The following is a 17488-nucleotide window of genomic DNA, read 5'->3' as shown; positions in this document are numbered from 1 at the left end:
GTGCAGATCTCTCCAGGTGCTTTACAAATGCAAAAATACCTGTGGCTTCTCTGGGAGGTAGATACCAAGCCCATTTTCACCACTTTATGGCAGCAAAAGTCCTAAGCATTAATAAGCAGAGCCAGGAATAAAAATATCCAGGCTTGAATGCAGTCCCCAACTGCAATTGCTAAACCGATTTTCTTAAGCACTAAGCCAGGATGCAGGGGAACTGGAGAGCATCACATAAAGCAACTTGAGCAAGAGCTGTTAAAAAGCTAAAATATCCAGGTCCTGCTCTCCCCGCTTGGCCGATCATTCCTTCCTCAAACCACCGACAACGCCCCCCATGCCCGTTTCACTGCGCAGACCAGCACACGGGCTCTCCGCGGCCCTTCCTTTGGGAGAGCGTGATCACAGCGGGGAAAAGAGGGAAGCTGCCCCCGGGGTGTGCACGGCGCCCGGCGGTGGGGAACGATTAAAGACAAGGGACAAGCCCTGTTCTTGGGGATTTGGGGGAGGCAGGGGCAAGCCGGGCGAACACCCGAAAACGGAAGCTACCCCCAGGGCAAATGCCCATCGCGACCACACCGCAGGGGGCGTGGCCTTCCGTGCCCCCGCCCCTGCCGCTCCGCCCCACCCGCCGGCGGTCGCCATGGGAACGGCAGGCGATGTCGGCCGGGTGGCGCCATGAGCCGCACGGTGACCGGCGCGGTGCCGGCCCCACTCGGGGGCGACCGCTGCGGCCAAATGGCTCCCGGCCGGACCTTCGACTGCCTTTACGGTACCGTGACCGGCCGGGAGGGGCAGCGTTTTCCCCGCGCCCCCTGCCCCGCCTGCAGCCTCCAGGGCGTGGGGACCGGTGCGACCAGGCCGACACCCTCCTGTGCGGGGGGAGGCCGCATCCGGCGAGGCCGGCCGGGCCTGGGGCGGGGAGTTAAGTGCTAGAGGGGGCGGTCTGCAGGTCGTGAAGTGGTTGGGCTGCCCGAGCAGGCCTCCCGGCTCTCCCCGGGCCTGCCCTGCCGGCCAGAGGGCACGGGCCGCCCCCCATGGCCGCCGTGCAGGACGAGGTACACGGCCAGAGCTGGCCCAGGGTCGCTCGTTGAGCCACCGGCCAGTAGCTAGGCGGGGAAGGCAGGTTTGGAGCCGGGAGGATGGGTGCTGCCCCAGGAGCGGTAGAGCGTTAGTGTTGGCAGCAGTAACGAAGTTACCAGAAGCGAGGAGAGGCTTGGGACTATGAAACACTGGCAAGCTGGAGGAAAGCCAGCACTAGCTCTGTATCCCAGAGGGGAGCATCATGTACAGTATGGTATTTCCACTGATTACCATTGAACTATGCTTTCTTTTTTCTGTTTCATGTGTGCATTTTCTGTTTAAGTTGGCAGTGCTTCCAAAGAAGGTAGATTTTTATTTAGTCATGTGCATGTTCTGCTGAACAGTAGTATTTCAACTCTAAAGCTCATTTGGGGATGGTGGAATTGCTTTGATAAGGAGACATGTATTTAATTTTTTTTCCTCTCCCAGTTTGTTCTATACTCTCTTATGGACCAGCTTTTAAAGAAGGAAGTGGAGCCTTATGTTTCACACCATTTCCTCAAATATGTAACTAGTTCCATTTGTTCACTTATCTTTCAGACCCTCTGTACACACAATCAAGTGAGAAGGACCATTCAAAGTCAAATATCCATGTTCAGCTTGTTGGTGATAAAGTGGTAGGTGTTGGCCAAAGATAAGTCACATGTGAACCTTATGTTTCTGTGTGTGTCTGTGTGTGTGCATACACATGGGTGAAAAGACTGACTGAGTTCTAAGCTTCTCTCTTAAAACAGCAAAATACAAGGCAAACAAAGCAGTTTTATCTAAAATGAGACTGAACACAGGGAGTAACCATGATTGCTGGCTGAGGGTGACTCTGTAGCAGCAGCCTAGAAATGCTCGGTTTCATGTTCTGAGTAACTTCATAAACTGTATTGTCAGTGTTTTTAATAGAGTACCTCTAAATGCTGTTAACAATAGCCTGTATATGTTATTAAGATCTAATAAAATAACTGGACAGTTGTTGAGCTGTTCAAGCAGAGCTGTTAAAATGTGTTATTTCACATCCTTCCTCACTTACCTTGGGATATACTTAGACTACAGCTTAAAGTAGCTTACTTAGTTTGAAATAAACTAGGTAGCAACACCTAAGCAGCCTGCAAAGGCTGCAAAGCAGTCCTGATTCTTCATACTAGGTTAGCACAATTTAAATTCTTAGTTAGGTAGTAAGCCCACGCTAGCTAGTTAGTCCCTGCTTAGCTCCCTACTGCATTTGCTCCCTTGCAATCAGTATTTACCCTAGCTAGTTTGAAACCAGCTAGTGTATGTCTGTGGGTGTTACAGTCACATGTTTAGACAGCAGTGACTGATGGCTGAACAGGCTGCATTATAGGTAGAATGGCAAAGGAAAACAGACTTGGTACAAGTGCACATTGAATTGGATTTTTAAGAGTCCTGAAGCTCTGCACTTGATTGAGCCTGTGAGACAGATATTCTGAACTCTGAAACTCCGTTCCTGTCCAGCGAGAAGAAGATCCCTGAGCAGCTTTCCAACAATAGAATCAAGAAACATTTTTCTGAAGAACGTCTCTTACTCCATTATCTCAGACTCTTTCTTGTATCTACATGAATAAAACGTGTGTTTGTCTGCCTCTCTGTAGAGAGACATACACGTGGAGCTGGAAGCATTGCCTGTTATCATAGAGATCCTTGCAACAATATGTTTGCGTTAGCAGTTCAGGCCAGACAAAGTAAGCAGCCATACAGAGTCACTATTGTTGTCATGACAAAAGTGTAATGTTGTGGATGGGTATGGTGACAGACTGACTTGCATAAAATATGTTTTAAGCATATGAATCAGCAAGTGCATAATGTGCAGTACAAAACAATATGACTTTGAATTCTTAGTCAGTAGCATCATAAAATGGAGTGGACGGGGTTGTAATAGTATTAGTTTATAGGGTTTTCCAAACTCTTGAAAGTTGAATTCACGTTCAAGAGAAATGAAACAAAAATGCAGTCTCATGCACAGCAAGCAGCTACTGATAGCATGTTGCCCAGACTGTCATCTGATACTCACTTTCTGGTGAGTTAGTGTCCTTGAAATGTCACCACTACCCTAGATGCATCTGAGTTAGCACCCACTGAAACAAAAGGGGTGATTCACAATTCAAATCCGATTTCAGGATCACAGAAGCTCAAGCCAATATAGCCGCATTACTTATACTTTAGTCACTATTGCAAAGATTTATTGGCAACCATAAATTTAGAGATGTAAGGCATATCTGTGCAGGGAAATCATTGCTTAGAAGGAAGGGTGTGGATTTTTAATGTGACCACTTTTGTGTTCTAACTCCTGTTGAAATTTTTTTTAACACATGCTAAAACTGTTACAGTATGAAATAATGTAACTTCACTCTGTAAGTAGAATATGTTCCTTCATTTCTAGAGCACATGAAATAGGAAGGAGTTACATGGGGTAATGTGCTAGCAGTTCTCATTACTGCACATTTGCAGTTACTGCACAGTAACTTCTTTATGTAACAAACCGTTAGACCCTTCGATTTAAGGTATAAGTTTAGACACTGGAAAACAGCCAGAAGACATATCTGTGCATCTGCTGCTAGTCTGCTATGTTCCACATCTTGAAAAGTGCCATCTAACCAGCTGACATCATTAGCATATGTATGCTGCCTTCTTTCCCCATCCCAAATGTGCAGTCCTGTAAATCACAGCAAGCTGAAATTCTGATTGCTTTAATGCTATTTGAAATTGCTAAATCACTGCCTCTCTTCTTTGTGTCCACATAAACATTAGGTAAATGCACCAAGGTTCAGAAGCATGTTCAATAGCTTGATCCATTTCCCAGGCTACAGTCTGTTCTTGGAGAGCAAAGATCCATTGCCTCCATTTATTGACCGAAGATGGAGAGGGGGGTCTCAACAGCGCCTGGAGGCTTTTCAGCAGCTTGCTGCGTAAGTGTTCTGTGGTTGGATAATTTAAACAAGCATACAAACAAAACCAACAAAACCCCATGCACACTGAAGTGGAGATGACTGCAATTTGCTCCTACTTATATTTCCCTTGAAATTAAGAGATTGCAGCTGTTGTGGAGTATGGTTGCCCATCTGTTTCTTACAGGGTGGATGTTGCACATTCCTTCATCCCTGTGCTATCTGCTTTGCAGCGGTTGCTGTGAAAGAGAGTTATTTCAATCTCTTACAGATCAGATAAGTTATGAAGACTTCAGTGACTTGTGTGTGTTACTTCAGCAGGAACTATTTCCTTTTAGTCCCATGTAGTTGCAGCTTGTTAGTTTGCTTTTGTTGCTCATTCAAGGGTGCCTGGGGCCTGAACCAGGACACCACATTTTTAGTGCGGGGGTTTTTTAGTTGAACTCTCTCCTGGCGTTACAATTTGGGCTTCTGATTCAGCAAATATTAAAGGAAAAAACCCAAACATTTATGTGTTTTGCCACACTGTGTTTTTTGGAGTCCTCTTGTAGTTGTGTTCAGTACTGCAGTCATCAGCTTAGGTAGTTATTCTCAGAGGTTTTTGGTGCATTAACAAGCTAACTTTAGACCATGGGCTTTTCAGATGATGCATGCTCTGGGTTTACTGGCAACTGAGTTCTACCACATGCCAGACAGTAATCAAAGATGTTTAAGAGTGATACAGTGCATTTCACACCTGGTTTTGTTTGCTTTTAAAAGCATATTCTTCTCATTTCCATAATAAAATAAGAATTTTGGAGCCCTTTAAAAAATCATTATTTCAGCATTTCAAACTGTCCCCAGCACACAAAAACCTCAGTGTCTCGTTGACACCTGCGCTGCTTTAAAGTTGATTTACATTTCAACAACGCGTATTTGCAAAATGTCTTGCAATTATCAAAGAAAGAGAAACACATCCCCTCTCTTTCAACCTGCGCTGACTGACAGTGTTGCTGATACAGAAGATAGAATATTTCCCAGCTGTCTTCTCAGTAGTTGCATTGCCTCTGCAAGGTTACCAGGAATAAATGCTCATTTATTTCAGCAAGGTCAGCAAATATAAGTCAAGGACATGCAAGAGGCACAGTCTGTGGAATAAAAGGGGCTATTTTGCTGGGTTCCCATTGTGCCTATAACTACACCATAATAGGATGAACGGCTTATGCTAATAAAGTTAGATCATAAGAATAAGTGCCCACCTGTGCTGAATGAAACACAAATCCATCTGGATAGAGCAACAGTCTGATACATAAAGAGTCAGCTAGTGGAACTGGCCATCAGCTCAATGATAATATCTCCTTTGAATTACAAACACAACTTCACAATAATAGGTTGATTAGTGCTGAGCAAGTATCTCAGGTTACCACCCTGCACCTCAAACATTCCCTTCTCTTTTGTTATGTGATATGACTGAAAGCACTGGGACTTTACCTTGGCAGTAAACTGTACCTCAGGGGAGGTGAATGAAACATCTCTCTATAGGCTTTGCTGTAACAGGTGACCATACTGTGGCTCCCCGAGTTTCACAGCACAGCTTGCAGGGCTTAGATGCAGTCTTTGAAGACAACTGATCTCAGCACGCAGTCCTCTGTTTTGATCCCAGCTGTCAAACAATGTTATGTATTGCCCCCTGTAAATATACTTCTGTATTTAAAATTAGGCATCAGCAACCAACTCTAGCACCCACAATCCCAATCCCATACATCTGAGGTCAGGATTCTTACAAGCTGACAAAAATGGTCTTAAGAGGAGCATGACCTTCAGGACTTGCCTTATATATATATATCCCAAGGAAATGACTTACCTTAATGGCATGATATGAGAGCTGCTGTTTCTTGTCTTTAGCTGCCTTGCGTGTTGAGAAGAGTAAAACTGGAGTATAAAGTGGTTGTGGCATCAAACAGCAATCCTGATGTGTAGCTTTCAAAGGACTCATTTCTACCCATTCTCTCACAGACTGCCTTAATGAGGTCTAGCTCATGGTCTTCCAAAACTTTAAAATAAAGAAAACCCTCTAAGATGTTATAGTGAAAAATTTAAACAAGTCTGCCTATTTTGAATACAAAATGGGAGGAAAAAAAAGACTGTTCTTGCAAAAGATTTGCTTGTTCCAGCATGGGGTTTGAAACATTCACATGGTCATCCTGTTTTTTCTACTTGGAGAATCCAGATTGAAATTGCTCATTCTAAAATTTTCCACATTTGCTTAAAATATCTTTAGCTACTTTTGAAAGGTAGAAAATGGCAGTCTTCCCCTTTGTTAATTCTACTCCTTTACACATATTTTCTGTTATGGAAAGTTTTTCACTCTTAAGGAAATGAGCTTGCTCCCCCACTCCTAATAAAACCAGTTTACTTTACATTGTCAAGCATTTAAAAGTGGCCAATCCTTTTCATTACAAGCACATGAAAAAGTTTTATTAAAGGCAGCAAATGACCATTTTTTACCCGTATGTAGTGGGAAATATACAGGAAGTGTCAAAAGGTTTTGTGATATATATATATAAGTATGAAAAAAGCAAAATATAATTGCTTGTTTAAGTATGGGGATTTTGTGGAATTTGTAGTGTGCATGTTTGATTGTGCAACCAGAGGAGTAGAGAAAGAGATTATAAAAAAAAAAAAAAGGCACAAGGAAAAAATATCAGAACTGGTCTGAATGTACTTCTTAAATGATATCCTGTATTTTTACTTTTAGAGCTCAATCTTCTCTTCAAAGACCTCAAGTTGTATATGAAGATCCTGAAGTTAGTGGAAGGAATCGCTACAAATACTTTGCACGGTAAGGAATGAACTGGTTTGGAACAGCATTCAGAAGCTTGCTTTTGTGCAGTTTAAAGAGTACCTAAATAAATGCCAGAGCCTTATTTTTTCTGTCTTTTCTGTCAGTTTTTTTATCACTGCTATGGAAAATCTAAATAGTAACCAAATCTTAAATCACAAAGTCTTTTAAAATTCACACTATGCCAGAATTTTCAGGAAATGAGTTACCATATGAGCAAATGTACCAGGTATTCTGTACTTAATAATTATTAGTAGAAACCTTTGGGCTGTAGATCCTCCTACACAAAGGAAGAAGATGCTCACAAACCCATTGTGGTTCTCCAGACTCCTGGAAAGGTGCCTTCTTAAGAAGGAGCCTTTTAACTCCCTGTTTCTGCCAGGAGCAGAAAGAGAGCAAAGAGAATCCTTTATCAACTTTTTATCAATGTCCCCTACTCCAGGACTGCTCTGCTCCTTCCAGAATGACACTGCAGGTCAGCACTGGACTCAAGATCTGAACCAACAGCTAGCATACAAACATTCTCAGCTTAGTCACATATACTTTGAATTACATTCACTATTATACTAAGCAGCCATTGGACAATATGTCCACCTTAAATATAAAAAAAATGCCCAGTTAAATAAATTGAAGTTCTTTCTGGCTCCTTTAACAACAACAACAAAAGGACAAAGATGGTATTATATTTTGCGAATTGAAGTTAAGCTTTGAAGTCGCTCAAAGGTTAAGGGAAATTGATAGTGAACTGCAATATGCGAACTCCAAGAATGCCAAAGAAGGTATTAATATGTTGTTGAGGCCATATCACTTTCAAGATACTTCATAAAATACTGCAAAAAAGGAAACAATTAAATTAGATAAGTCCAAACCAGTTTACCTTACTAACCGATTGAAGGAATTCATTTCAGTATTTCAAGAAGTTATTAAAAATAATCTCTCAAAAGCTCAAAGTGAAAAAAGTCAACTAATTAGTGAAACATACACCAAATGCTGTGAGAACACTCAAGACTAACCTTTTGTAATTATTGTCTTACTTTGCAATTCCGCTTGCTGCTTTGACAGAAGAATAACAGTCCTACTGGTGAAACCATCCCTCTTACTCCTTAGCTATGAAATAATTATTTAACATTCAGGCACAAATCTTAACATGCAACTCCAGAATCTGAGTGGTGCAAAATCAGTGTAACTCCAGTGAAATTAGTGGACTGCAGTTTTTCTAAACTGTAATGATCTTTTATGCTCTTGGCTGATATCTTACATTGACATTCTCTTTTTTCAGACCTCTCATCCCTTCTAATATGCTGCTTCCGCTAAATATTGCTTACCCAATGGCAAAGTAAGTAGTGAGTTCTGGAACATTACTTTTGTAATGGGTCACACCTCACCAGAAAAAAGACTGGGAAACTATTTAGCTGAAGACTGATATTTTTCATAACGAAACAACAGGAAAATCTTGTTAAGAGGTAAGGGTTTGTTCACCATTGAGAATTCCTGAGGAAAGAGGTGACTGATTGCTTCAGAATTTGCTTGAGGTATATAGGTAGTGCTTTGTGGGTAAAGGACATGTGCCTCAAGTGTGCTCATTATGAGGCCTGAAACAGAAGGCCAAGTGTCTCTGAATCCCACTGATGCAAAGAAGATTCTCCAATACAACAATATTGTTGGAAAATCTTGTGATATTTTATTCCAGTCTCTGTAATAGTTGCAATACTGTTCAGGGGTGTAGAGCATCCATGAAATAGTCTAATGTGGTTTTCAGTGGGGATGTAAGAAGATTCAATTCCTAGTACAGCAAATGGAAGTTGCACTTGCTTATATCAGAACAGAATTTCTGTTCTGGAATTGCTGGAAAAACAAACACATAAGCTAAATTCAAGCAGTCCTATTTCACTTTACAGTCAAGCATTTGTTACTTTTTGTGCCCATGGATGCATAGAGAAGATTTGCATGTAATAACTTAAGAGAGCTGAAACCAGAAGATTTCTGGATTGTTTACCTAAAGAGGGAGGTTTCAAAGGATTCAGTGTAGCCTCAATCTGCTTTTACTAAAGATAATGGAGCTAACGTCAGTGGGATGCAATGTTAAGTTAAAACAAAAAACATCTGGATATCCTGTTAATACCTTTGACTTAATGTTGTCTTTCTGTTTGTTTTGTTTTCATTTTGTTATTTAAATGAATGTGACAAATGTTCTTCCATCTTGCATCTTCTAGGACAGAGCCCTATGTCCATTCAGCTACAAGAGACAGGGAGGTCTTTTGTCCCGGGTTCCGAACGCTGGGCACACAGACAGATTACAGGGATGGTGAAGCCCAGACGGACCCTTATTCCCCTGAATATGTAGTTCCTGGTGGCTCAGTCCCTGAACTTCTAACACTCGCTACACTCACTTGGGGTGAGTTGTGAAATCAACATAATGATAATAATCATGTTGACTCCTTAGCAGGAGGCTGGTTTTTTTCAATGTCAGGTTTCAAGTCTATTGCCAGTTTTGGCAGCCCTTTGTTGTCTTCCTTTGGGGTACATTATTTTGTTTATTTCTGCAATAGCTACGATATTTTCCTACTTAATAGTGCTGTTCTGTGGCATTTCATAAAGAGTTTAGAAATCAATATAAAAAGATCATATGTTTTACTAATACGAACTAGGAGTAGTTTTTCCATTTACCTACTGCTCTTCAACTGTTCTGAGCTAGACATTAGTAAAAAAAAAAACGTACAAACAGTGCTGTGTCAGAATATACCTGTGATTCTCATCTCCCAGTGTCTCATCTGCAATAATGATGGACGCTGGACACGCCCAAAAAAGCGCTCATTCTCAAAAAGTGTGTTGTTGGAAATTTTTTTCCTCTGCAGCCTGCAGTAGAGGAATGAAGTGTTAGTGTTGATGTCAACTAAGCTATAGCGACTGCAGGTCATACTGTTCCTCATACTGTAGAATTTTATTGGCCTTAGAAGTATTTGCTTATGGCTGTTGACACTTATGCTTGTGTTTAACATATGGGCTTGTCCGTATCCAGCTCTCTAATACTTTATGGTGGTGGTTATTTGCTGAATTCACCATTCTTCTAACGAGATACTGCTTCTTGTCCCCGTAAGGTCGAGGGCTACCAGCAGGACTAGCTGAGGTGGAGATGATTGAACGTGCCCGGGAAAAACGTGCGTGGGAAGCAACTCTTCCACCCATGGTGACTGCCTTGCAAATCGCGAAGAGAAGGAAAATGATGGATGCTATGGAGAGGAAGGAGTGGGCCTTTAGAGAACAGGAAATAGAAAAGTAGGAGTCCAGTTATACTGTTTATTTTATTATTGGCTGAAGAGGGAAGGAACAAGAAGGTTTAGGGGATAGGCTGAAAGGTACAAGGCTTTTTACTTCTGTGAAAATCCCTTGATTTTGGGAAGAAATATTTTTGTTAAATTTAATACAAGAGACTGCTAACCACAATACTTTTCATCAGTGCTAAACTTGCTTTTTTAAATGAAAGATTAAATATGAGCTATGCTATGAACTGTGTGTAAAGTAGTCAGCTGGTATGTAGGATCTGATGATGAAAGGATTGCACAGAACACTGCAGAGTACAGTAGTTCATACCTGGCCTTTTCTTTCCTTGCAGATTGCAGGAGGCTCGACTGGAAGTCTTAAAGAAGCTGCTGCAGAGGCGAGTGGAGAATCAGAATGAACTGGATGCCAAGCGCTTGGATGACCACTGGCACAATCATCAGAAGGCTAAAGAAGAGAAAATAAAAAAGATTCAGCATGACTATGCACTGAGTAAGTCTGAAAGACAAGGAGAGAGCAGTATGAGACTTAGTTTTTGGACAAGCCATTTCTATTTTCACAAGATTGCAGTCTTTATTCAAGATTAAACAGGTTGCATCCACAATATGCATATTCATGACCAGCATTTGTTCTGATCAAACAGGTCATGTTTTTATATTAACTAGCCAAAGCTCTTGTTAATTTCTCAAGATAGGGCTTTTTTAGAACTATTTGTATGAAGAACCTTCTCATATTTGTATTTCCTTTTCAGTGCTCAGGAAGCTGATAGCCAAGAGCAAGAAGAATGTGATGGGGAAGCTGGAGAGACGAGATATCATCAAAGATTATACTGACTTTGGATCACAAACATATGCTCCTTTGTCTAAAACTGGTTATTTTCCAGACAACCATTCTGAACACTATGTGGTGGAAAACTTCTATCTTAACACCTTTGCAGGTAAGGCATTTTGGAAGACTTAGTTTGTATGAGATATTTACTTAAAATGTTAACAAAACTCAGATTTTTCTCCCCACCACTGCATTACTTAGTTGCTATTTGTATTTCTCAGGACTCTGTGAACTGGAAGCATCTCTCCCAGATTCTGTCACCCAGCTCACAATTAAAGCTCCAAAACCTAAGTATACTACCACTAAGACTGGATATATTAAAAGATCAGCAAGGCTAGAGGTGGAGCTGGCAAAAGTTCACCAGGTATGGTGCATCCAGCAGCATGTCAGTTCCTCTTAGATTTGAGCTGCTCAGAAATGCAATTGGGAAGAGACATGCATAAGCTTTCTTCCAATTTCCTGTGCTAAATTCATATTTCCTCTAAGACAACTTCAAGGACAAACATTCAGTCTGTTGTAAACATGACCAGTATTGCTCTGGAACTTAGTCTGTCAAGTACTCTCCCTAATATCTGTGCTTCTGCTCCGACCCTATAGAAAACAAGCATAGCTGCTTCTGTCTTCCTACAGATCAGGTATTTGGATTGGAACATATTATGTCAGTTATAAATTCTTTCCTGCCATTTGCTCATTCTCATTTCTCCCTTGCTTTTATAATGCGCAAGTGGCAAGCCTACTGGTTACACTGTCAAACTACCAATAACAAAATAAACCAAATCTGGACTAATATTCTAAAGTTCTGTACATTTAAAAAATGTACATTTTAAATACATATTGTAAAAACACTTGTAGCAAAACATGATTAAAATGACCCCACTCATAAAATCGGATCAGAACAGCGGAGACACATCACATTCCCCAACAACAGCATCTGATTTGCAAACATGCTAACAATATTTTGCATATCTTAATCTATTACAACAGATGAGGTGTCCATATATGTAGTTAACCACTGAGGAAAGAAGTACCTCATTTGCATCTACAATTGCAATGTTTGAAAATTACATGTACTTTTAAATATGCTTCTTGTGATGTTGTTGATTTTTTTAAAATCAAGCATGTTCTTGGCTGGCTGCTGTATCTCTGAAAAATACTGAATTTCATTTGTAAAGCTTGGCAACTTTCACTTATGCTTTATTTAGTGAAGAAATATTTCATAATTGGAAATTATGCCTATAGCTTTCTTGTTTTACTCTAATTTAGTAATACTCAGTGCAGACAGTAACTTTCTAGTAACGAATTCTAAATTGAAATCTTGTTCTGAAAAATCAATCATATTATCTCAAATTTAAATTCTAGTGGATCTCATAAAACATGAAACATTGCATCTGATTATTATTCAGAAGGAAAATTTTCAAAGGAAACCTTGAATACTACAGGAATTGTTTAAGAAGTAAGAACACATTCACTGCAGTTTTAAAGAAGAATCACAGAATCACAGAATGTTTGGGATTGGAAGGGACCTCGAAAGATCAGCTAGTCCAGTCCCCGTGCCGGAGCAGGAACACCTAGATGAGGTTACACAGGAATGTGTCCAGGCAGGTCTTGAATGCCTCCAGAGAAGGAGACTCCACAACCCCCCTGGGCAGCCTGTTCCAGTGCTCTGTCACCCTCACTGAGAAGAAGTTTCTTCTCAAATTTAAGTGGAACCTCTTGTGTTCCAGTTTGTACCCACTGCCCCTTGTCCTATCATTGATTGTCACCGAGAAGAGCCTGGCTCCATCCTCGTGACACTCACAACACTGTTAAAGGGGTTCGAGTTTGAGTGCTTTTTGCATATAATTCAAGTAGTGACTATTTATAATCTAGGTCACAATGTGGTTCTCACAGGCAGCAGAATGTTAGCCCGAGCTTTCAGAGCTGTATTCCAGTTGTAGCAATTGTATGCTGTTTGTTCAAAATACCTCTCATGGTTTGAAACACTACAGTGGTGTGTCTAAACTGTAGTCACAGAAAAGTATGCCCTAATACTGGCTGCTCACACAATAATGTCTCTTCAAAGAAAAACTGGTGTCCAAAGGGAGATGGAATGCAGAGCAAAAGCAGACAATTCTGCATATTTTATTTCTTAAATCAGGGTAGGTCACTTGGTCTACATTTATTTATACCAACTGAGGGGCCAACATAACTTGTAAAACCATAAAAAAGCAAAATGTATATTCTTCTAAAATCACAAAGCATTTTCTTTGCAGGAAAAGATGGCAAATTTACTATGCAAAAACTTAACTGCTGCTTCTAGATATACAGAAGTAGACACCAGACTAGTTGCTCCAGACAAGCAGAAAGTACTGACCCTGTTAAACACCCAGACTGCCTCAACCACTGTCAGATTTAAACAAACTTTCTGTTCAGAGCAACAAGAAATTACTGCCCTTATTAGCACTTGGACTCTGTGGTGCTGTTACTGGTCACTTGTCCCATCAGAGGCTTTTGTTTTTTAAGTTTGGTAGCTGCAGCGTGTTCTGGCTTAGCAGGGCCTCTCTGACAGGTCCAACTCATAAGCTGCTGCAGCTGTGAAGAACAGGGCAGTAAAGGGTGCAGAGTACTTGAATTAACAGAATTTAGCACTTGAGAGGACAGCTGTTTGACCACTTGGCATAAGCAGCCCCGATCCTGCCAACAACCTCCATCACACACAGTATGAAAGAGGTTTAAAAGCAGGCAATTAGGGATCGTCTTAGAAAGGCATTGTGTTGCTTTGCATTACTTCTATAGCTGAGCAGTGAGAGCACTTTGCCTCTTTTTAGTGCTGTCCTAGCACACTTAGTTTATAAATTTTCTCCCATAATCCTAGAAATAAAAACGAACTCCAGAAAATTCAGAGAGCACACAGTGATCTAGCTCTAGAATGAGTTCCTTTCATTTTCCCTGGATAGTCTGTAGAAGGAGGTGGCAAATAGAGGAGTGATGCTAGATTTAGGCTTCGAAGTAATTAGTTTCAATAGAGGAAATTTCCAAGGCTTTCTCCTCTGGCCAAACAAGTGGCAGGGTGAACTGATCCTCCTCATTATGTACCTCTTGGTGTGCCATATTGAAGGTTTTCCTAAGTTTAGAGCTTGTAAGAAGGGATAAGCAATTATCCAAGGAACTACAAAAAGGATCTGTGTCCTCTTGAGCATAAGATCAGCTTCTTCCAGACTTGAAAGTAAGCCAAAAATAAGTGATTTTAGAAGCAGACTTTTTGAGGACCATCCTGAAACATTTTGCAGGAGTATTACATAGACTTAGTATTCTTTGAATAATTCTATAAAACAAGAAAACATGGCAGAAACAGGAGTGATGCAGGATTTACAGTAAAAACAATCATCTGTATCTTAAGCCAGATCTGTAAAAGGATGAGGAAAGCTAGTTCCTAGCCAACACAGATGACAGTGCTTTAAGGAATGTGAGACATTATATAGCCAGCCTTGTGTGAAAATCCAAGCCATTAAGGAGATAGCATACCCATATAGCTAATTACTATAAGAAAGAAATGCAACTAGGTAACTGAATACACCAAGGAATGGAGGAGCTGCTAGAAGAAATCTCAGTGCAGAACAATGCATGACTTTAGGCTGGTCCTGTATGCTCTGGTGACTCAAGAGGGGTGAACTGTCAGGTAGTTTCAAAGTTCCAGATCAAGATGATGTCAGGATAAAGAATCTCTCACCTCAGCACTAAGTGCAACTCTCACCATGTGTGTTTGCCTCTGTCCAGTTGCTGGAAGGAGGTGGAGAAATAAGGGGGACAAGAATGTCTCTGGAGAAAATCTCTGCTAACTTCAAAGTGTAGGAAAACCTGTTCAAGCAGATATTGCATTAAGAACAGATCTCCAGCACAGTTTTGGTCGGCTCATGCTCAGGCAAGCTCTAAGAGTTATCATGTCAGCTGTGATCAGGCACAATGCAGCAGCCATGCTGCATTGCAAAGTAGGTAGTCAGTCTGTCCTTGATGTTCTCACCTTCATTTGTGGACAAAAAGGAAGAAGGAAACACATGACTGTATACTCTGTGCTGTACCTGAAAATAAAATATACCTAATGTCTTGCTTCCTTCTTACGTATGATTTTGAAGTTCCCATCAGTATCTTCTGACCAAGCAATAGCCTTGTCTACTGACCACATTCATTTTTTTTAGTTGATGTGCAATAAGAAATAGAAGCCACAAGCCTGCAAAATGCAAAATAATTTCAACTCCCTGTAGTCCCTCAGCATCTAGAAGACTGGACTTACAGTGTTATTCTATCTAGCCCAGTCCTGCTTAAATTGTATGTCTGTTCCAGGCACTACTGGAGAAGAAGAATAAAGTCAAGGAGCCAAAGAAGCCTCTCCGTTTCCTTGAAAAAGTAGAAAAGCCCATTCCTCGGCCACCCACTCCAATCCTGCAAAAACCATCAATTGTAAGTTGTCTGGTTTTAGCACTTTTTTTTTTCCTGTTGTTCCCAATTGTTTCCTACACAGTTGTTAAAAGAATACCTAGAGAAGGAAAGAAGTGAGTTTTAACTTTTTTGTATGTGTATTCATGTTAGAAATAGCCATCACTATTTCTTAAGGCTCTCTTAGTTTCTCTTTATTCTATAAAGATACTAGCAACCGAAGAATTGCAAATCTTTTCCAATTACCATTGGCCAAATCCTTAACTAAACTTTATTTTATAGAGACATAAGTTATTAGACATGTTATTCCCCTGTTCTTGGGGAACAAAAAGGCAGAATCATTTTGTTGTTGTTATTATTCCACCCTTCTGATCTTACGACACTATCATAATCCAGTAGAGCAATTAATTTTAGTTCCACTGAAGTCAGTGAGACTTTGGGTGCTTAGCACTGAGCATGCACTTCATTAGTTTGCTGGAGTGAAGCCCTTGTCATCATGCAGGATACAGTCTTTGATGAGCATGCTCCAGTTCACAGAAAATGAGTCTTCTGCAGAGACTGAAATAGCAGTAATGATGTGTCACGGGGGATGTGATATGCAGTAGGAAAAAACAACTTTTTAGGGGAGCTGCAGCTTTTTTTTTCGTTCTTGAAATAACACACTTAAGAGGTGGTTGCCCCAGTGGATTGCTTTGTCTACTTATTAACTGCATTTTCATGATGTAAGTATCAGACACGGTTACCTTTTAAACTCGTGAATTTAAGAGAGTCACACAACCATGAAAGTGAGAGAGAGCAAGTCTTATTAGATCATCCGTGCTATCTTCCTTTATGCAGTGTGATGTCCTATGTTTCATAGTCTATTTTAAGATGACTGAAATGAGAATGTCTCCATGGGAAGAACTTTCCACAGTTTCACTAACTCCTAGGTGTATTGCAGTCATAGTTTAGCAGATTTTTATGTACTTCCAGGTAACATGGAAAGAAATCAGAAAGATTTATTCCCCAGTTGTAGTTGTTCTTGAGCATTTTTACAGATTATAGAGGTTTTTTTTGAGTTCCAGTACAATAGAATTCCGCCTAAATGAATTCTGTCAACATGGGGTTTATTTTCAAGTGTCTCTATGTGTGAACACAGTAAAGAGTGGTGCTCTCCTGTGAAGCTCCGTCTGTAAAATCAGGCCACTTCAGCCACTGAAGAGCAGCATTCTGAGCAGCATCTCCTGCCTTGCAGTATCCAAGTAAGGTTTCTCCCACCAGCTGGCTGCGAGGAGCACTGAAAGCAAGGCTCCTCTCTGTTGTTAATGTTTCTCTTCCTGCCATACACAAATACAAATACCAACTGTGAAGTGCACCAGGCTCTTCTCACTGGTGTTGAGGATCTCAAAAGGCAAGTATGCCGGAGTGACAGGCTGGTGACCTGGACCACAAGGGATATAAAAGAAAGTGGAGAGAACAGAGGCATGACTGCAGACTTCCTCAACTCTTCTTCCCCAGTCATTTCTTATGCACTTACTAGCCACAACAACTCGCAGAGTGCCTCTGAATTCCTTCACTTGTTTATCACATTCTACTAGCCAGTTCTAGGTTTCAGCCTGCTCTTAGAGACTTCTATATCCTTAATCCTTTTTTTTTTGTTTGTTTCTTTTCCTGCATGGCATGATAGGCTTTTTGTCTCCACTCACTCTTCCCTGCTGGTGTGTAGCAGGCAAATGGAGAAGCTGATGATTACCTTTGCTAGGGCATCATTTGAGGCACTGCGTGATACAAGTACACAAAATTGCATCCCACAGAATTTTAAACCAAATCTTATTTTAAATCAAACCGAGCAGTTCAGCCTACATGTCCAGTGTATGTGCCATCTCCATTTCCAAAACTCTAACCTGAGTTTCACATCAGAGCCAGGTGATGCGATACAGTTTACATCTCTGACTAGAAATTCATCCCCTCTTTCCAGAGAAAAAGAATATACCAAACCATAAGGCAGTTCTTTGCCTAGTTCTGCTTTACTCCTCCTGGGTGGTGGTGTGGAAATGCAGGAATACTTTCTTTTGCTTTTGGAAAACTTGATCTGCAACACCTAAGAAAAAATGGATACTAAGATTCAAGCCCACACCACTTCTCTCATCCCACGGTCTTCCCTGTTTTTCTGACACTTCTGAAATACCACATTCCAATG

The 17488-nt window shown here is 40.9% G+C and overlaps 1 protein-coding gene across 4 annotated transcripts in view; it reads left to right on the top strand.

The window, feature by feature from the left end:
- Positions 1 to 669: 669 nt before the first annotated feature.
- The window catches only part of CFAP91 (cilia and flagella associated protein 91), a gene marked incomplete at its 5' end in the record, with an annotated part of 33834 nt that continues 17015 nt past the window's right edge, over positions 670 to 17488 (top strand). For all 4 annotated transcript variants that reach the window (XM_082060351.1, XM_082060350.1, XM_082060349.1 and 1 more), the window contains 11 exons: positions 670 to 763; positions 1615 to 1691; positions 3832 to 3989; positions 6706 to 6789; positions 8069 to 8125; positions 9003 to 9184; positions 9888 to 10065; positions 10403 to 10560; positions 10820 to 11005; positions 11118 to 11260; positions 15217 to 15333. In XM_082060351.1, the coding sequence (XP_081916477.1) occupies positions 670 to 763; positions 1615 to 1691; positions 3832 to 3989; positions 6706 to 6789; positions 8069 to 8125; positions 9003 to 9184; positions 9888 to 10065; positions 10403 to 10560; positions 10820 to 11005; positions 11118 to 11260; positions 15217 to 15333 (1434 nt within the window). The remainder of the gene's footprint in view (positions 764 to 1614; positions 1692 to 3831; positions 3990 to 6705; positions 6790 to 8068; positions 8126 to 9002; positions 9185 to 9887; positions 10066 to 10402; positions 10561 to 10819; positions 11006 to 11117; positions 11261 to 15216; positions 15334 to 17488) is intronic.

This window comes from Streptopelia decaocto (assembly GCF_964273445.1).
Source record: "Streptopelia decaocto genome assembly, chromosome: 1".
NCBI classification, from domain to species: Eukaryota; Metazoa; Chordata; class Aves; order Columbiformes; family Columbidae; genus Streptopelia; species Streptopelia decaocto.
The sequence above is the reverse complement of the archived record's forward strand: the minus strand, read 5'-3'. Positions and strand labels throughout refer to the sequence as shown.